The 19922-nt window shown below is 44.6% G+C and overlaps 3 protein-coding genes across 25 annotated transcripts in view; 1 reads left to right on the top strand and 2 right to left on the bottom strand.

Annotated features, from left to right (window-relative positions):
* Positions 1 to 4626: 4626 nt before the first annotated feature.
* Positions 4627 to 7746, bottom strand: CFAP141 (cilia and flagella associated protein 141). The gene is made up of 4 exons (XM_052637609.1): positions 7418 to 7746; positions 7045 to 7085; positions 5251 to 5380; positions 4627 to 4728 (listed from the first exon to the last, which is right to left on the bottom strand). Exons 1-4 carry the CDS (start codon positions 7448 to 7450, stop codon positions 4627 to 4629), a joined length of 306 nt encoding a protein of 101 aa, XP_052493569.1. The 5' UTR covers positions 7451 to 7746.
* A 229-nt stretch (positions 7747 to 7975) lies between these two features.
* C3H1orf43 (chromosome 3 C1orf43 homolog) lies at positions 7976 to 16689 on the bottom strand. Of its 2 annotated transcripts, XM_052637465.1 has the most exons (7): positions 16403 to 16687; positions 15913 to 16014; positions 12012 to 12129; positions 11754 to 11807; positions 10636 to 10802; positions 10485 to 10543; positions 7979 to 8925 (listed from the first exon to the last, which is right to left on the bottom strand). In XM_052637465.1, exons 1-7 carry the CDS (start codon positions 16466 to 16468, stop codon positions 8730 to 8732), a joined length of 762 nt encoding a protein of 253 aa, XP_052493425.1. In that variant the 5' UTR covers positions 16469 to 16687; the 3' UTR covers positions 7979 to 8729. The 2 variants fall into 2 exon arrangements, with proteins under 2 accessions (XP_052493426.1, XP_052493425.1); XM_052637466.1 differs by lacking the exon at positions 15913 to 16014 and having other exon boundaries at positions 7976 to 8925; positions 16403 to 16689.
* Positions 16690 to 16954: 265 nt separating this feature from the next.
* The window catches only part of UBAP2L (ubiquitin associated protein 2 like), a 44109-nt gene continuing 41141 nt past the window's right edge, over positions 16955 to 19922 (top strand). For 21 of the 22 annotated variants that reach the window (XM_052637458.1, XM_052637453.1, XM_052637457.1 and 18 more), the window contains exon 1: positions 17002 to 17092. The gene's annotated coding sequence lies outside the window, so the exon portion shown is untranslated. Of the gene's footprint in view, positions 17093 to 19922 lie in introns of all 22 variants that reach the window. The other variant, XM_052637442.1, reaches the window with a different exon arrangement.

The raw sequence follows: 19922 nt of genomic DNA, 5'->3' as shown, positions 1-19922 counted from the left end.
TGGAGATGAGTAGCCATGAGAAACTTCCAGAAGGCTTGGTTGCTTTTCCCCGCCATAGTGTCCCTTCTCACCTTCTCCCCATGCCCTCCAGGCATCCTCCTCCTCAAAGTCACCCTTGGCTGTCCGGAAGAGAAGCGTGACCTGTCTTACTAGCAGGCTCCAGCCCAGGCTCCAGAGAAGACTTAAGGACAGCCTCTCCTGCCTGGCAGACTTGAAACCAGGATTTTGGAAGGACAAGGTGAGGGAGGAAAAGGCCTCTGCCAGGAAACAGCCTGCAGTCCTTGGGACCCTCCTCTTCTGGGGCTTCTTACAACGCAAGCTCCTGAGTTGGCTCCTTTAAGGGTCTTTCCTCACAGGGGCCTGCTTTTCTGGGAGGTTTCTCTGCTGAAGAGAATCAGGTCTGTTGAATGTCCTGTGGCAGGCAGCTGCTTCTCTCTACTGTGGCAGAAAGGAGCGCGAGTTATAGCTGCACTGGTGGGGTGGGGGGCTTGGATGGAAGCGTGGGGTGGGAGGAGGAGGCTCTGCTTCAGCCCCCAGGCCTGTTCCATGTGTCCTTGTTCCCATTAGTCCGGACACCCCCACCCTGCTCAACGTGCACACACAAACAATCTGCCAACTTGACAGTGCCCTTGATCTAGATCGATAGCTTGTCCCAAGCTCCAGTCAATTCGTATTGTGTGGCTCTTGCCTTCCAGGGAAGACTAACAAATGGGCCTACAAGCCCCAAGGTAGACACCTGTGGTGTTGTCTTATGGCTTTCAGTCTGTGTGTAATTTTTTACTTTCTTGACCTTCCTTTTTTACCCTTAACACCCACACCTGCCCCAAATTCTAGTTCCCTTTTCTGGAAACCTTGACTGCCCTGGAGAACCACAGGCTGGAGGGCAAGAGGCTGGGAAAGGGATTTTAGCAGGAATTGAAAGGACTTTAGTGGATGGCACCCCACTCCAGTATTCTTGCCTGGAAAATCCCGTGGACGGAGGAGCCTGGTAAGCTGCAGTCCATGGGGTCACTAGGAGTTGGACATGAGTGAGTGACTTCACTTTCACTTTTCACTTTCATGCATTGGAGAAGGAAATGGCAACCCACTCCAATGTTCTTGCCTGGAGAATCCCAGGGACGGGGGAGCCTGGTGGGCTGCTGTCTATGGGGTCGCACAGAGTCAGAGATGACTGAAGCGACTTAGCAGCAGCAGCAGTGTTTGGCAAACTCGGGAAACAGAGGCAGAGACAGGAAATATTGATGTAGGAGAGGAGCAGCTCTCCCAGGAAGAGATTGACAGGGTGGCATGTCCAGGCGGAAACCTCAGATGGCCTCTGATGAACGCTTTCCAGCTCTCCTGGAAGTACCTTCTGTGTAGCCATTTCAAACCAGACTGAGTCCTTTTGAGCCTGAGGAGCTGGGAAAGGCACTGGCCACAGAGGGAAAAGGGGCTGGGGAGGCATGAAGGGGTGAATTACTCAGCTGATGTGATGAGAGCAGACAGGGCAGGCAGAGAGGATCAGAGGCGATGGGCTCCGTAGGGGGCCGGGCTGCCAATACTGGAGCTAGCCTGGCACTGACAAGCCCTGGGGAGAGAGGCCAAGGTCAGGGATCATGGCAGAGGGGTGGGGCGTTCTGTGGGCCCAAACGAACAGAAAAGAAATAAAAGGGGTTGATGAGAGAATGTGGCGGGAGGTAAGGGGCAACCAGGTAATGGAGTTGAAATAAAAATAGAAAAACTGTCAAAGGACAGGGAAACATCATTATGGGTTATCATCTCTGCTAAGTGCTTTGTTTAATCCCTACGGTCATCTAGTGAGGTAGGCATTATCTCCATTTTACATGTAGAGCCCTGTAACCCAGAAAGTTAAAATTACTTGCTCAAGAACACACAGGCAGTAAATGACAGCCAGAATTCAAACCCAAATCCGTCATATGGAAGCCTGCTCTCCTAACACCAGGCTATGCTGCCTTGTATGAGGCAGCGGGTGGCTGGCAGACAGATACAAAGAGGAGAGAAGGGAGGTGAGACAGACCTATAGGGAACAGAGTGGAGGAACAGGCAGAAGGAATGGGAGACTCAGTCTCAGCTTAATGGGTCAAACCCAGGACACAGGTGTGTGGTTTTGTCTCCTATAAAACTCCCACCATACTCGTCATGACTTGTTCACCACCTGCCTCCTCCACTAGCCTGGAGCTCCATGTACTGTTTGGTGTCACAACTCAAGAGCAGTTATTGACTAAAGATTAGAGGGCTTGGAAAGCAGGGCTGATGGAGACTGGAGGATGAATGGACATTTAGGACAGAAAGAGAAAGACAGGGCTGGGATGGAGAATAATATTTGAGCTGCCTAAGGGGGCTGGCCAGGGGGCCAAGCAGGGCATCTGTGAAGGGCTTGGGTCATAGGAAATCTCCTAAGAGGGAAGTGGGAGGATACCTACTGCATGCCAAGGGCGGTGCTTGCTCTCTACACACATTTATCTTATTTAATCCTCATAATGTTTCTATGAGATGGGTACTATATTCACTTTCAGAAGAGAAAACTGAGGCTCAGAGAAATAACCTATACATACACAAGAAGTGAAGCCAGACTTTGAACCCAAACCTGACTCCAAAGTGTGTGCTTTTCTGTTTATACCTTGCTACCTCTCTGTGCTCATCAGTGTGGTGAGGAGAGGAGGAAGGAGAAGTTCTGACAGCTTAAGATGAAAATGGCGTATTGAAGGACAGAGGCAGACTTGGGGCACAGGGGAAAGAAAAGGTGTGAGTTTTGCAGTGTGGACAGAGCCACAGTGTAGAGAGCAGGAAATCAATGTGGGAAGGATGAGTCACTGATGAGAATGCAGATGGCAAGGTGAGGGATGAGGGGAAAAGAAGTACGATGGCAGTTAAGCAGTGATGGTGTGTTTCTGCTCCTGTGACTGGCTGCAAAGTGGGAGTCTCTCTGGCTTGAGATATCATTTGTATGTAAAGTGGATCTTTATGAGTAAGGTTCTCTGTGGCCTATAGATGCGTATGATTAATTAGTACTTTTCAGAATTTTGAATGGATTAAGATGTCACATGCTCTTTCTAGTCCCCCATAAATCCCACCATTTCTTTCCCCCTCATAACTGCTATATAACCTGCCTAACCCCTGAAGGCATTTGAGTTTGGGACCCTGTCATTTCGAAGAGGTGAGCATTCAGACAGAAATTCAGAGGAAAGAGACTTTTCCAAGGTCTCACAATAATTGGCAAAGTCAAAACATAAAATCCAGTCCTACATGGAAGATGTCCATCAGCAGATGAATGGATAAGAAAGCTGTGGTACATATACACAAAGGAGTATTATTCAGCCATTAAAAAGAATACACTTGAATCAGTTCTAATGAGGTGGATGAAATTGGAGCCGATTATACAGAGTGAAATTAGCCAGAAATAAAAACACCAATATAGTATACTAACACATATATATGGGATTTAGAAAGATGGTAACGATAACCCTGTATGTGAGACAGCAAAAAAGACACAGATGTGTATAACGGACTTTTGGACTCAGAGGGAGAGGGAGAGGGTGGGATGATTTGGGAGAATGGCATTGTAACATGTATACTATCATGTAAGAATCGAATCGCCAGTCTATGTCCGACGCAGGATACAGCATGCTTGGGGCTGTTGCACGGTGATGACCCAGAGAGATGTTATGGGGAGGGAGGTGGGAGGGGGGTTCATGTTTGGGAACGCATGTAAAAAAAAAAATAACTCATAAAAAAAAAATAGAAAGATGGTAACGATAACCCTGTATGTGAGACAGCAAAAGAGACACAGATGTATAGAACAGACTTTTGGACTCTGTGGGAGAGGAAGAGGGTGGGATGATTTGGGAGAATGGCATTGAAACATGTATACTATCATGTAAGAAACGAATCGCCAGTCTAGGTTTGATACAGGATACAGGATGCTTGGGGCTGGTGCACTGGGATGACCCAGAGGGATGGTATGGGGAGGGAGGTGGGAAAGGGGTTCAGGATTGGGAACTCATGTACACCCGTGGCGGATTCATGTCAATGTATGGCAAAACCAATACAGTATTGTAAAGTAAAATAAAGTAAAAAAAAAAAATCCAGTCCTACTGACATCAAGCCCCATAGTGCCTGTGGATTAATAGGCAGATTCAGAGCTATTGTCCAAGTATACAGAAGAGATCTGTGGAAGTGAGATCAGAGAGATGGTGAGCAAATCCAGAAAGCTTTATTAAGATACTGGCAGCTGTGAATAAACACTTTGAAGTGGGCTGAAAGAATAAGCCAGTGGTCCAAGTCTGAACTTTAAAGAACTAGCTTTATTTATTAAACCAAATCAGGATGCTCTGCTCACGTTGTTCATCTATCCACCTCCCCTCCACTCACGTCAATACTGCATACCTCATTCTGACCACAAGGCGTCACTCTTGTTTTTACCATTGTTTCATAGATCATTTTCCAGATAGCACCGGGGGTTGACAAGAACAGGAGATGTGAGAGTGGGAACACTGTCCTAAGCTCTGGGCAGATAACTATAACCAGAGGAAAGTGCGTTTAGGAAGGGACGTTGGAGGTAGTGGGGCTCAAGAAGGCTAGGTTAGCAGATGCGGTGAGAATGGAAGGACAATGTTTCGAATGCCATCAGAGTCTCTCCACGTAAAAAGCTTTGCCCTTCTCATTTAGTTCTTGCTGGTACTGCTGATGCTCCTTTTCAAACAGCTGGTGCAGGGCAGCTTGACGGACCTGGTGGGGTGGATAGAAGAGTGTGATATTTGCCCTCTGTGTACTTGCCTTCCTCATTCTTTCTCCCTGGTTGCTTTCCCATCCCGTTTTCTCTTGGATATGGAATTAGCTATGGCTTAAAATTAAGCAGGAGCACAAAGACTAAACTTTAGAGGGGAAGCCAACCCATTTTTTTCTCTGTGGGTGTGCAGACCCACGTCTTTTCTGAGAACACTCCAAAACCCACAAACTTTTCTAGGCACCTGGGATGCAATGGTGACATGACAGCAACAGGGGACTCCAAGGAGAGAGGTTCCCAGAGGCAGATGCTAGGCACTAAGGCACAGTTTTGCCAAGGTGAGAGGAGCAAAGACTAGACAGCTTTGGGACTCTGCAGCTGGATACAAAGAATCGGTGAAAAGGAGCTTTGATTTCAGGGTTAAGAGTTGCTGCTCTGGTGTAATGGCAGAGACCAGGAGCTTGGGAATCCCAGTGGGAAAAGGAATAGTGCAGTGGAGGGTGAACCTTCAGCCATGAACTCACCATCAGCAACTGCTTGTTGGCCAGTGCCAACTCCTGTACCATGGTGTCCTGCATCCTTAGGACAGCATATGGGTTTCTCCTCTGGCTTAATGTTATCTGCCACAGACAGTTCTTGTGTGAATTTTGCCACCTGTCCCAGGCACAAAGGTAGGGGTTGAATAGGTTAGAGTTAGGAGGAGAGACAAAACCTTGTCAGGGAGGCTCTTCTTCATCAGAACTTCTGTACCATTGTCAGAGAAGACTGCAAACTCCTTGAAAAGGTGACTAGTACTGGCTTAGCTTCTCCAGGAAAGAACACTGGAATGGGTTGCCATTCCCTTCTCCAGGGGATCTTCCCAACCGAGGGATCCAACCTGGGTCTCCTGTATTGTAGGCAGATTCTTTACCATCTGAGCCACCAGGGAAACCTTGATTTAGAACCTAGCATATATTAATAGGAAGTATATCATTCAATCACCATAATAACCATGTGTCATAGGTATCAATTTTTGCATTATACAAACAAGGAAACTTAGTTCAGGTGAGTTACCCAAGGTCACCTAATGGCAGACCTGCGTATCAAGTCCAATCTAAGGATTGATTCCTTCCATCATCCAGTGATACTCAGTCTTGGCTAGACACACTCTGGAAAGTTTTCTAATACACAGCAGGATTATACACGTGATACACACACATATCCTCTGTTCAGATAATCTTGTTGACATTTCTTTTAAAAATCAAGTATTTTTTACAGATGACTGAAAAATATATACAGGGATATATAGTAAATGAAAGCTGGAAGCATCATTCTTCTGCCCCAGTTCATCTCAACAAAGTTATCAGTTTCTTGTGCATCTTTACAGAAAAATTTTCTATCATGTATTAGCAAGTATAACTTTTATTTTTAACATGAAATCATACATTTACATAAGCAGTATTACATAACAATTTGGACTTTTCGTATCAGCACTTAGAGATTTGCTTCATTCTGTTTAAAGGCTGCCAAGTACTTTTATAACATAATTTCACCAGCTACATGTTACTTCTAGCTTTTTTACTTGTATAAACAATACTGTCATGAATACTCATGTGTGTACATTCTATTGCTTTTGTAGGTATGTGTATAAGGTATTCCTAGAAGTTGAGTGGCCAGTTCAAAGGATCTGTGAATTTAAAATTCTGACAGATTTTACAAAAAAGGCTGGATCAATCTTGACTCCCATGAAAACTATATGCATTCTTTTTATCTCACATCCTTGCTATCTCTGGGTATAACCTATGAAACCTTAAAAAACAGGCTTTTCCTAGCTAATCTTAGGCCATTTTAGTCAGAATCTTCTTCTGGGTTACAGCCTTTATTTTAATCTTTTGCCAAATCATGCAGCACATGGGATCTTAGTTCCCCACCCACTGCATTGGCAGCGAGCAATCTTAACCACTGGACCACTGGGGAAGGCCTAACACCTTTGTTTTTTTAAAAAAACTCCGCAGATGATAAGAGGTACACAGCTTAATCTTTTGAGTTTTCTTATTCATTCATTCAATAAACACCTACCGCTTACCTACCACATGGTTGGTGAGTGTGATACCAGACAACAAATATTTGAATTTTCCTTAAAAAGTAAAACAACAAAAACTTGCTCCAATTTTCTTTCAGAGAATGGGAAGCAAGGAAACAAAGGCTGCTGCTTGCCTGCTTCACACCTATTTGCCTTTTTGAGGAACCTCTAACAAGATGAAGTGGATATCAGAGGAGGGCAGGAGAGTGAAAATGTCAAGCTGAAGCGTAACAGAAAGGACAGAAGCAGAGATTACCTCTCCACCATCTTCTTAAGTCCCAGGGCCCTTTGAAAATGCTGCAAGAAAAGGGAGTTCTGTTATCTGCCTTGATCTCCAGTACCTCACCCTCAGTGCCCTAACATAGTGGGAGACAAAGATCTTTCTTTTCGGAGAGAGGGGAGTAGCCAAGTTCCGAGGGCAGGTGTGGAGAAAGTCCTATTCATGCAGGGGTTAGTATGCAGCAAATATTTGAATACCTACCATGTGCCAGTCTCCCACTACCCCCCGCCCCGCTGCTACCCTTCAGTTACATCAAGGGCCTCTCAAGAACTGTCAATTTCTGAGAAATTCATCTGGAAACCTTATCCAGGGGAAACTCATCCAAAGCAGCCTTTCCAACTCTGCATACCTCTTCTACTTTTCCGATCTTTTCCATGGACATGTCTAAAGACTTGCTTGATGTAGTCTTAGGAGACTGAGCAAGCTCTCATTTCTGTTTAGTCACCAAGGATTCAGTAGTCATAGCAACATTTACACCTCCAACAATGAGCCTAGGCCTACGAGAGTTCATTGGTCACCTGGCCTGTTGCCCCAGAGACCTGAAGGGAATCCTGGTTCTCCAGCCTTCTATTAGTGACACAGGCACTTTTATGAGCAAGGACCCCAGTTGCAATTTAGGATTTCTTCTTTTGAGATCCCACATGACCCAACTAAGAGTTTGCATACCACAAATCCAGAGTTCGATCAAAGATCCCGCATTCTGCAACTAAGACCTGGTGCAGCCAAATATAAATAAACATTTTTTTAAAACTAGGCTGCACCAGGTCTTAGTTGCAGAATGTCGGATCTTTGATCGAACTTTTGATCGAACTCTATTTCCCCAACTAGGGGTGGAACCAGTACTCACTGCCTTGGGAGCATGAAGTCTTAGCCACTGGACCACCAAAGAAGTCCTCACATGCCTGTTTTATTAAAAGACAACTAGAGAGGAATGAATCATATGCTTTATTTTTTAATTGTTCATTAAATGGTTTATAAAGTCAGATCAAGATATTGGTCTATTCCTTCACAGTATCCCACAAATAAGGAGTGACGGGATTATATCAGATTATAACATTCCTTTTTCAATTTACTCATGACAGTATACAATGAAAGCGGAAGGCAGATCCTCGCATGTTAGAGAAGTTGTGTTAATGTTCCCGTTAATATCCTGGTTTAAGTGGAGCACCAGGGTAAGTTGTTCTAGGTAGCACTCATGGCCTCCACCAATTTCCCCAGCATTCTGTATACCATTTCCACCAATCAACTCTTAGATGTTTCAAACCAAAAGGCTCCCATTCAGCTGTGTACAGAAGACAAGACACCAAGCCTGGTCACCCTTGGGATAATTTATAGTCTGGAAAATGACAGATGAACCATGATCAAAAAACCAAGTGCGGATTTTTAAGGAAGCTTTGACAGAAATATTGAGAAAAACATCTAATTCAACTCCAGAGAAAAGTGATACCAAGGGAAAATAAAGTCTTAACTGATGTTCTGAAACTGGCCATAAGAACGGGTGGGAGAATGATCCTCTAGGCATGAAATCTTAAGAGCTCTGAACACAACCAGGGCTTCAGCTGATCCAGAGCTGGGCTGACCCAGGTGACCTGAGTGAGGCCACCCGGCAAGCACACTGCAGTCTGTGTGGCTCCTTCAACAGTGAGAGGCCTTCAGCTCCATCACAGAGTACTCTCCAGTGTGTTATAGTTGTCCTTAAAGCTCTTCAATTCGAGGAAGTGCTTGGCACGTTTACTCTTCTGACTGGAGGGGAGGTATGTCACCTGGATGGTTGTTGGGGAGACTTCAGGAGACTGGGTTAGGTCTTTGGCTGCTGACTGGTGTTGTCGCTGAGAGCTCCCACTTCGTGCTTTGACCCTGAAGAACACAAAGAGGGCTGGTCATGGACAGACAGAGGACTAATGGAAGAAAACAATTCAAGGCTTCCATATCCTATACATGCAACTGTAGCCACAAATCGTCTCTGTCCTATCTTACAAACTAGTTACTAAAATCCCATGTGGTAGCTTACCACTGAGTCCCTGCCTCTGACTCAACCTCGTGTTCATTCCACTGTGCTTAAAGAAAACTTTTAATTCTGATTCACCTAATGTGTGCATGCTACTAATATACTCCCAGTCCAAAGAGTCCTTTGAAACAACTGACCTCCAAAAAATAATATTGAAATTAACTATTGAATTATCATAAGTTAGGACACTAAATCTGGTTCTTTTACCAACATGTAATTTACTCACATCCCATTATCCCTTTATGGTGGTATCACCCCTTTTGCAGATTAGGAAACTGAGGGTCCATCAAGGAAGGTGCCTGAGGTCACAAAGCTAGTAAGTGACAGAGAGCTGGGATTAAAATCTAAGTTTGTCAGATTTTAGAGCCTATACTCTTCAATATACCTATTGCAACTTTCTAGAAACTGAGATCTAAGAGACTAAATTTTTAAAAATGTGGTAAAATACACATAAAATTTACCATCTTAACAATTTTTAAATGTTTACAGTTCAGTAGTATTAGGTACATTCACACTGTTGTGCAACCAATGTCCAGAATTCATCTTGGAAAACAAACTCTCTGCCCATTAAACAACTCCCTATTCCTCCTTCCCTCCAGCCACTACCAACCACCATTCTGCTTTCTGTCTCTATGAATATGACCACTCTAGGTACCTCACATAAGTGGAGTCATACAGTATTTTACTTTCAAAGAAACTGAACTTGAACAGGCCTTTTCCACCCTTTCCAAGGGTTTTCATTAGTTTTCTAAGTAGTTTTTATAGGACCTTTGTCTTTAGAACATATAAGGATATACAGAAAACAGGACAGACATACCCCTCATCTTTTGAGAAAGAGTCATAATCAACACAGCAGAAAGCAGATGTATTATTTTTGTGGCTGGTAAGTAACTCTTTATTCCAGATTGGCTTTCCCCCTTTACTCTTATGTTTACATACATGCATAAACAACATATTGAAGCTCTGTTAGCAGGTATTTAAAATGTTCCCAGCAAAAAGTCATGAAGTCTCTTCTATAAAACACAGCTAGCTCTTTAGTGATACCTTTTGTTTCAGTCAGGGTTATTAATACTTTAAGTGGTAATAAAGTTGGCTGACAATTCATTCTTACTTTTATCAGACCAAGATACAAAGGAAGACATTTTTGTTTGCTGAAAAGCTATTTTATTCCTTTTACTGGTATAACAGATTACACCAATTCTGACATTTTACTGAGTTGGACAAAAAAATCAAAATAAGAAAAAGAGATACAAAAAAGTAGGAGAAACTTCTCTTACTAACTTGCATCTACTTTCCACCATAAGAAAGAAACAGCTCTAGGACCTGATTTTGTTCACAGTGCTTTTGAAAGTAATCTAACTGTGAAAACAACCCAGGACTACTGTATTCTCTAACCCTCCAAACTCACGCTGTGGCCAGCTCACTCAGGGCCTCCTGATAGCGCAGGTACTCGCTCAGGCCAAAGACCTGAAGAAAGAGGAAGGAAGAATGAGGATCTCTCAGTCTGGGGCATCCCTTTAGTTTCCTGAAGAAAAAAGTGGCCATTCACTGTGGCTTACCCCTGTCCCATAGCGGGCTGTCTCATAGCCATCCAGCAGGGTATCGATGAGGGCCTTGCGCACACCCTTGAAAGGAGTACTAGTGTTTCGAAGATCTAGCAGGTAGGAGCGGAAATTCTTGCCCATTAAGGAATGGGGATGCCGGCCTTCAGCATGAAATGGGATCTCTGTGGAGATAACAGAACAATGATACCCCCTTTCCCGTTTGTTTAGTCTTCCTAATTAATTTCCCAAACTTAGAAACAGGTACAATGAGTGAGTTGGGGGAACATTTTAAGAGAATTAAGAGGGCTAGAGATCTGGAGCTATGCCTGCGTGGTCACACAGTGGTGGCAATACAACTGTTAAATCATACCAATGGTATACAACAGCGTCATTTTCCTATTTACCCTCCTACCTACCCTTAGTGTAAGATATAAACTATGTTTTGGTAGAGATAGAGCATTTCTGACAACACTCATAGGAAAAAAATGGAAAAAAAAATTCAAGAGCATTTTTGACAATGGTCAAATGGAAAAAAAAAATCAAGAACCATCTATGTAGGCTTGGTGAAAAAGCAGATGTTGCCTGTCTCCTGTGGAAAAACAAGCAAATTACCACTAGTTCATGAAACTAAAGGTATGCTGCTGCTTCTGAGTCGCTTCAGTCGTGTCCGACTCTGTGCGACCCCACAGAAGGCAGCCCACCAGGCTCCGCCGTCCCTGGGATTCTCCAGGCAAGAACACTGGAGTGGGTTGCCATTTCCTTCTCCAATGCATGAAAGTGAAAAGTGAAAGTGAAGTCGCTCAGTCGTGTCCGACTTAGCGACCCCATGGACTGCAGCCCACCAGGCTCCTCCATCCATGGGGTTTTCCAGGCAAGAGTACTGGAGTGGGGTGCCATTGCCTTCTCACAACTAAAGGTATAGAAAGAACAAAACAAATCCAGACTCTCTGGAGAAAAATAACTTACCTACATCATTTCCTTAAGGCAAAACAGTAACCCAGTACTCTCAAAATTAGCAAACTCCTACCAGTTGGGTAGGTGTAGAAAGGACAAATTCTAACATAAATTAGGTTCCTCCCTCTCTTTCCTGGGTGAGCTCTCAGAATACAGAACAGCTGCTGAGCAGCCCTTACCAGAGGCACGGATAGCATCCAGAGCTTTCATCCTGTATAGGTAGTTGTAGCAATCTGTTGAGAAAGAGACTGGTGTCAGGAATAACCCTCAAAAGAGTCTCCAAACTCCAGCAAGCTTAGTGCTTCCCAATCTAACATATGCCCAGTAACAAGGAACCACAGCTGTTGAATTTGACAGCAGCTGTTTACAACTGAGAAAAGGACTTCAGAATTTGTGAGCCCCCTCACTGAAGTACTGTCCAAGAACATGCTACATACTTTGATTTCCCTGGGTTTCCAGCTGTAGCAGTCTTGCATCATCATCTGCGAGAAGCTGAGGTTCATACTTGATATCCTGAACCTTGGACAGTCGGATATCAATCTCCTCTTTTAAGTCCTGTTCATGCGGAGAAAAGAATACACGGCCATTTAGCCTGTACTTTGCTTCCTATCAATCTGGAAATGGGGCAAAGTGGGGAACAACTAAGACAACAGAAGCAAAGAAAATGCTCATTTGGCTAATGAAAGCGCCAGGTTAAGACTCAAGAATTTAAGAAATAATTTAAGAGAGAATGGGACTGGACTTGCTAAGAACCTCTCCAAAACACGTATCTCTAAGCTAGATCTTTTAATCTGCTAGAATTCCTTCAAGTTTTATTATTTCTGACTTTCTAAAAAATTTTTTTTTTCTGCACCAGGGAGCTGCATGAAGGCTTTTAGATTCCCCATCAGGGACTGAACCCACATCCCCTGCAGTGGAAGTGTAGTCTTAACCACTGGACTGCCAGGGAGGTCCCCTCAATTGGATTTAGAAGAGTCTTGGTTAGCTGTTTTTTCCTGAGCTGGGAAAAAATGGACATCAACTGTAGGTCATAATCTATTCTAAAACCCTATAAGGAGATCTGTATGTGGTTTAGAAGTTTGGGAACTATCTCTACCTGGTGGACCACAGGATTTCTAGAGGTTTTCTTCTAAGAGCATATTTAATTTTTTAAGTAGGTAATTCAAAAAGAAACTAGGGACTTCCCTGGTGGTCCAGGAGCTAAAACTCCAAGCTCCCAATCCAGGGGGCCCAGGTTTGATTTCTGGTCAGGGAACTAGATCCCACATGCTACAGCAAAATTTGCTGCAGTCAAATTACAAAAAAAAAAAAAAATATATATATATATATATATACACACACACCACTGTTAACAGTTTCATATTCATTTTCTAACTTAAGAGGGCTGCCAGAGTCCCAAGAAGTATTCTCTTGTAACTGTTTAGAAACTTCCATTATGAAGTATGTCATACATAGAATACATTTCACATCTATGTACACCTTAAATAATTATAAAATTCATTAATATGAACACCTGAATGCACTACTCACTTTAAGAACTGGGACATGACCAATGACTTCAAAGCCTTGTGTCCACCCCCGGTCAAATGCAACCTCCAACCTAAATTTCTCAAGTTTTATTTTTCTTTGCTGTTTTATCATGTTACCCTGAAGATGTTTAGCTTTGCCTGGCTTTGAACTTTATACAAATGGAAAAATATTTTGAATTTCTCTGCAATCTTTTAAAATTTTAAATAAACTTTATTGAGGTTTAATTCAAATGCAATAAAATACATCCATTTTACGTGTTGTTTGATGAATCTTGACAAATGAATACTTTCATTCAACTACCATTCCAAACAAGATACAGAACATTTCCATCATCCCAAAATGTTTTTCATCCTCTTCTGCAGTTAAACTCTCCTCCATGACCCAGGGAACACTGATGTTTTATCCGTTTTAAAATTCTCTACAAATGGAATGGAATCATATGGTATGTACTCTTTTGTGAATGGCTTTCTGGCATTTTTTTCACTCGGCATGTTTTTGAGATTCATTCATGTTTGTAATTTATTGTTTCCATTCAAAAAGATTTTGGGGATTCATTTGTGTTCACATTCTTATTTTCAGTTTCTTTTCATTTCTCATAGTGTTCCAGAACACAAATATTGTTTTCAAGTGGAAATTTAGCGTACCATATTTAAAAAAAATTACAATGCTTTATTCTTGTACATGTCTTCTGGTACACATGCAAAAATTAATTTCTGTATGGTAGGAATGGAACTGCTGGGCTGTGGATTAGGTAGGTTTGCAATCTTACGAGACAATATCCCAGTATTTTCCAAAGCAGTTTTACTAATTTACACTTTCACCAGCAACGGGTAAGAATTTAGACAGAATGATTTAGAGCAAAAGGAATCTTAATCTCATCTAGTCTATGGTTGCCGGGAGGGGGTGGCAGTGATGGGGTGTTTCTAATAGTCCAAGTTTTGACTGACTCATGATATAGTGTAAACTAACCCTGTGTCCTTCTTATGGGAGGCAGTTGGCATTTGGAGAACTGAGAGTGTGGAAGCACTGCTGAGGTTTCAGGCCACATCTTTGAGGCTTTCCATGAAATATATCATCACAGAAAAATGAGAAGAGTTACAACACTATTTAATGAAAGAACACTGATCTAGGAGTTGACATAATTGTATACCAGCTCTAGCCCTCCCACTAACCTGCTTTTCACTCGATGAATTAATTATTAACTATCTACTATACGTAGGCCGTGGCTCTATAGCAGTGAACAAAACTAGCATGGTGCCTACGTTATTAGAGCTTAGGGAAGAGACGGGCATTAAACAAATACACATAAAAGACAATTTGTAGTAAAATGCTATCTCAAAAAAAAAAAAGACCTAGTTTATAATGAGTCATAAGCATTCCTCTTTCTAGGAAATAGTACTTGAGGTAAGCTCTAAAGATCAAATGAACTAGCTACATGAAAACCAGAGGTTGATCATTCTGCCCCAGCGACAGCACACATAAAGATAAGAAACTCAATCAGCGCAGCTGGATCCCAGTGATCAATGGAGAGCCATACAAAAGGAGGTTGGCAGGGGCAGCAGGCACCTTTTACCCAGAAGTGGAAGAGAGGAGCAGCAGGGTGGAGGTGGCAGGAGGGTATTTAGAGTTCTGATTTTGACATGTTGGGTTTGAGATGCCTATCAGACATCTAACTGGAAATGTTAGGTAGGCATCTGGATACACAAGTATGGAACTCAGGGAGGACTGGGATATAAATAAAATTTCAGTAGATTATTTAAAGTGAGGAAAGGAAGGCAGTTATCTTCAGGAGACAGTAGAGACAGAGACTACTTGGTTATTCACTTCCTGTATGTCCTCAGTAAGTTGCTTCCTTTTCTTAGGTTTCAGTTTGTAACACGAATGATGGAACTAGATGATTCGTGCTGCCCTCATAAATCTAAATGGATTCCCTGGTGGCTCAGACGGTAAAGAGTCTGCCTGCAATGCAGGATATCTGGGTTCGATTCCTGGGTCGGGAAGATCTTGTGGAGAAGGAAATGGCAACCCACTCCAGTATTCTTGCCTGGAAAATCCTATGGACAGAGGAGCCTGGCCAGCTACAGTCCATAGGGTCGCAAAGAGTCAGACATGACTGAGTGATTTCACTTCATAAATCTAAAGTTTTGCAAAGTTTGCCTCCTCACTGACGTGGGGCTAATTCTAATCACTCTAACTCCATCCCAAACCAAAAACAAAACAAAATCTTCAAACAGAAAACACTGGGTAGCTGAAGTTTAACAGGGAAATATCTTACCACAGAAAGTTTGGAATTTTAATTCAAGTCCTTCATTCTGCAGATGCAGAAACTGAAGTCCTTGGGTAAGTTACTAGCTGTGCCACAGCAGTGAGCAGGTAAGCCAGTGACCTTTATCGCTCAGTGTACTAAAGCAAGCACGTGGGTAACTGGACAAAGAATACAGGAATTGAGTCATTTCGAAAGGCAAACTGCTAAGTCGCTTCAGTCGTGTCCGACTCTGTGCAGCCCCACAGACGGCAGCCCACCAGGCTCCCCCGTCCCTGGGATTCTCCAGGCAAGAACACTGGAGTGGGTTGCCGTTTCCTTCTCCAATGCATGAAAGTGAAAAGTGAAAGTGAAGTCGATCAGTCGTGTCCGACCCTTAGCGACCCCATGGACTGCAGCCTACCAGGCTCCTCCGTCCATGGGATTTTCCAGGCAAGAGTACTGGAGTGGGGTGCCACTGCCTTCTCCCGAAAGGCAAAGGAAATCTCATTCTGAGCCCTAATAGATCTGGAGAACCACGCCTATCTCATGTTTTAAGGACCTACCTTGGGGGCATTGTGTCCCACAGGGACATGAGGTCCCCTTCGGGATTTCATTGCAAAGCGCATGATTTGCCTCTTCACAAAAATAAATAGCAGTACAAACACCTGTCCAAAAGGCAGAGAACCTTGAATTAAAAAATTAAACAAATAAAAGGCATGCCTTCAATTCAAATATCAATTGGGGTTCTCAGGGGTGCTTTGGGATATAAGTTGGGGCAAAGCAAGGCCACTACCGATACGGTGGGTACGGGTGAACCTGTGGCGGATATGCGTGGGGGGTCTGCGTCCCAGGGTTTAGAGGGAGGGTTCTCAGCTGGGGGCGGGGCGGTGCGAGTCGGTGACTTACGCTCCCAGGTACTCCTGGGATAGGAGTCAAAGCCAGAAAAAAGTGCAGGTGAGTGGGTGGAGAATGAGGACACGGGGGACTGCTCAAGAGGAGGGTCTCTACTGGGTCAGACGCGACCGCAGGAATGGGGTGGGGGAATCTCCTCACCAGGCTCCCGTAGGCCATCACCAGCACGACATTCACGCCAGACAGCCAGTTACTGCCGGACGCCATGGCCTCCCCACCCCGCGCGGAACTGCTCCGGTTTAACCCGCTGCCCTGCCTCGTCAGCCCGGGCTCCGCTGAGGCAACGGCGCCTGGGTTTCCTGAAACTCCCCGGCCATTTCCTTACGGGGACAGACCAAGGCTGACCGGGCCTGAAAACATGGCGGATGGGGGGGGCTAGGAAAGAAGAACGCTGCCTTCCCGCTTCCCCCAAGCACGTGACTCAGGCACGCAAAGACAACCGGGACCGGCGAGTGCTGAGACGCGGAACTACGCCAGTAAGAGGAAGCAGAAGCCCTCTGCTCGTCACGTGGCGGAGGCGGGGCCGCCGCGGAGGAGGCGGGGCACACGCGCGCAGCCGGAATGAGGTGTCTCGTGGCGAGGCGGCACGCGCACGCTTACGTGCGCGTCCCTTTTCGCGTCACGTGCTGGGGGACGCAGGAAGGCAAGTGGGAGGGAGAAGGCGCGAGAGCGAGCGCGAGAGGGAAAAGGGGAGGGGGGAGGAGGGAACCTTATATCACGTGACAGGGGCGGCGCGGCCCGGGGTGTCAGTGTGGAGGAGACTGAGGTAAAGTTGGGAGCGCAGCGGCGTTGGCGGCGGCGGCGGCGGCAGCGGCAGCGCGGCGGGGCCGGGTATTGTCCGCGGCCCCTTTAAATCCGCGTTCCCCTTTTTACCCTCCCTCCTTTCTCCCTTATCCCCGCCGTATACCCCTCCCTCGGTAGGCCCCCCCGCACCGTGTTCCCCACTGTACACCCCCCACCTAGTCGTACGAGCCCTGGCGCCCCCCCCTCGAGTCGGCCGCTGGAGGTTTTGTTTATGGTTGGGTTCGCGGCCTAGTGGGCCGCGCCAGAGCCGGGGCCTCGATTTGGGAGCGTGGCCGGGGCGGGGCTTGGGGCAGTCGGCGGCGGGGGGGGGCCATGCGGCTAGAGCCTGAGACGGGGGAGAGCGAGAAAGAGCGCGAGTGAGCGAGGCCTGGGCCCCGCCTGAGGTAGGGCCCTCTCTTTACGCTGGCCGGTTCCTGTGGAGAAGAGGAGAAGGCCTCCTCCCTTTCCAACCCTCTGCGGGCCCCCTCTGATCCGGATCCGGCCTGGTTTAGGGGTGGCGGGGAGGGGGGGAGGGAAGACGATGGGGTGGAGCTGCCCCAAACTCCCCCATGTGGCCCTCAGTTTGGAGTGCGGAGGATTAATTTGTTCCGGGTGGGAGGTAAGGAGGCGATTGGCCCTGTGAGCTCCCGATGTGGTGCTGAGCGGGGTGAGCCTCCCATCCTCCACGCGTGGGCTTGCGTCCCCTCTCCGTTTCCAGCCTCTTTGTCAGCTCCTCTTATTACCCTTCTTTCTTTCTCACCGCCCCAGCTCTTGGAATATATATTTTTGCTGCTGTCTTTAGCTTCCTGTTGTCCATACTGTCGTTTTGGGTACCCCAAACAATTATGTTATCTGGGAAGCTGGGCATGGGAGGCCCCCGTAGGGTATATTACGCCTAAGGGACGTCACTAGAACAGTGGGGTTTTGATCACTCTTCTCATAATGGAACAGGAATCCCAAATTTCTTCAGACCCTTCACCTTGTGGGCAGTCCTTAAATTGCTTTGCAAACTGATGTGACAAATAGGTTGCTCCTTTTCCACTCTTCTTGAAATGTAGCCATCTCTGGTGTAGGATATTGTGAAAGAAAAACACCACAGTAACAGGCCTTTTTTGTTGGTGTTATTGTTATCCTTTTTGCCTTTGACTGTCTCTGATTATTAGATGGTGAAATCGTGTTTTGTTTTGTTTTTTTGTCTCCTCCCCATTCACTTCCACCGCCCACCTTCTGCTTTGGGGATGGATATCTGATGTGACTTGCTGGGATGTGATGAGGGTCATTGACAACCCGAATTCCTGGAGAACTAAAACGTTTTGGCCGTGTATGGGTTGATAAAACTGCTTTTGAGATCCTGCAGCCATTGTCCTTAAAAAGATTAGGCTCTCCCGGTGATTATTTCCGTTGTGAACGGGAAGTCGGAAAGTGTTGCTGGCATGAAAACTGATGATGAAAGACCTTAAAATGTACTGTTTTGATTATGATTTTTAAAGCCCCTTCTTGCCAAAATGTGTCCTAACTGGGAAGTACTCTTTTTTAAATTAGGTTCAAGTTGATGGGGAAGGAGTTGCAGGGATAATTTCCACAGAGCATCTAGGAGAATTAATTGCTCTTTTAGAAGTAGCAAGCCTTACCCATCCCCGTCCAGCTTCAGAGTTTCTGAATTGTTTCTCAAATTAGATTGTAAGCTCCCTGAGGGCAGCAACCAAGTCATATTGCTTTTGTATTTACTAAAATACTGGACACATAGTAGATACTCAATAAATACTTGTTATTTATTTTTTTCTGTAAAATTTCTCTGGCTATTTTTTTAAGTAGCTGGTTTTCAAAAAATGGTCAAGGGCACTCCTGTGTTGAAACCTGTATTTGTTCCTGCACTATCCCCTTGTCTCCAATACTTCTCACCTACTTTCATTAAATATTTTTATGCTATATGAAAGAGTACTTAACAAGATTCCTCACCTCTACTGTGATAACTTTGGGTATGTGTCTTTTTACTACTAAAAGGCTACTAATTCTTTGCCCTCCAGTGATCCACTCAGATCACTTATTTTTGACCTGTTGCTCAGTGTTGCTGCTATATAGGTGGTAAAATTTTGTTAGTCACACATTTCAAAGCACTTATAAGAGAGAAATGGAAGTTAATAGAATGATCAGGAGGTTCCCCCCGCTTTTCCTAAGTAATTAATGTGGGTTTTGAAATGACTAATGTATTTACGCTGACAGGTACTGTACATGGCAATTGTCTTTACAGGTAGTCATGAAATTCTACTTAACAACTCCTGCTCACAAATGGAAACACACGTGGAGTAGAACACAATCTATATTTTTTAAGTTCTAGGAGAGGCTACTCCCATGGTTAGAATCTTCATCTTTGAGCCAATTACAATAATGCCTAATAGTTTTCCTCTAGGTATTTTCTTTTTCTTTTTTTTCTGTTTTATTTGAATCTAGGTACTTGGTTGAACAACACTTGATTTTTTGTAAGTTAAGTTTTGAAACTTGACAATAATGGCAGCCTGGGAAAATGGACTTCTGTATATCAAATAATCCTGTACTATCTAGACAGATTTACAGGCCTTTTTGTGCACATGTGTAGGGAGAAGAGGTAATGGTTAAAAATTAGCCCCAAAGTTTCCTTAAAACTCTTTCTTGGTGATAGGGAATGTAGAACTCTTAATTCTTAATAACTGCATCAAACAATAAAGACCTATGTGACACATTGACCCAATTGGGTGAAGGATTTATCCACAGGGAAGTTAGCTTACTTTGTGACCCAAGAAATAGGTGAAATTCACTCTCAGTAGTTCATGCTTGCATATTTCCTTAGAAACCCAACCTACCTGTCCCTCAAATCCGGCAGTGTCTTCTGGGCAGCCTA

The sequence above is a fragment of the Budorcas taxicolor genome, chromosome 3, assembly GCF_023091745.1.
Source record: "Budorcas taxicolor isolate Tak-1 chromosome 3, Takin1.1, whole genome shotgun sequence".
NCBI lineage: Eukaryota > Metazoa > Chordata > Mammalia > Artiodactyla > Bovidae > Budorcas > Budorcas taxicolor.
This window is presented reverse-complemented; position numbering and strand designations above follow the sequence as displayed.

What these genes read in the sequence shown, in the direction of transcription:
- C3H1orf43 (XM_052637465.1), bottom strand. Translation starts at nt 16,468, where the DNA reads ATGGCGTCCGGCAGTAACTGGCTGTCTGGCGTGAATGTCGTGCTGGTG. An exon ending in TGGGACACAATGCCCCCAAG is followed by an intron (nt 12,130 to 15,912) that starts GTAGGTCCTTAA and finishes CCGCATGAACAG; the next exon opens with GACTTAAAAGAGGAGATTGA. An exon ending in GGATGCTATCCGTGCCTCTG is followed by an intron (nt 10,803 to 11,753) that starts GTAAGGGCTGCT and finishes TTATCTCCACAG; the next exon opens with AGATCCCATTTCATGCTGAA.
- CFAP141 (XM_052637609.1), bottom strand. Translation starts at nt 7,450, where the DNA reads ATGTCCATGGAAAAGATCGGAAAAGTAGAAGAG. An exon ending in AGATCGGAAAAGTAGAAGAG is followed by an intron (nt 7,086 to 7,417) that starts GTATGCAGAGTT and finishes CTTTTCTTGCAG; the next exon opens with CATTTTCAAAGGGCCCTGGG. An exon ending in CTTAAGAAGATGGTGGAGAG is followed by an intron (nt 5,381 to 7,044) that starts GTAATCTCTGCT and finishes TGCCTGGGACAG; the next exon opens with GTGGCAAAATTCACACAAGA.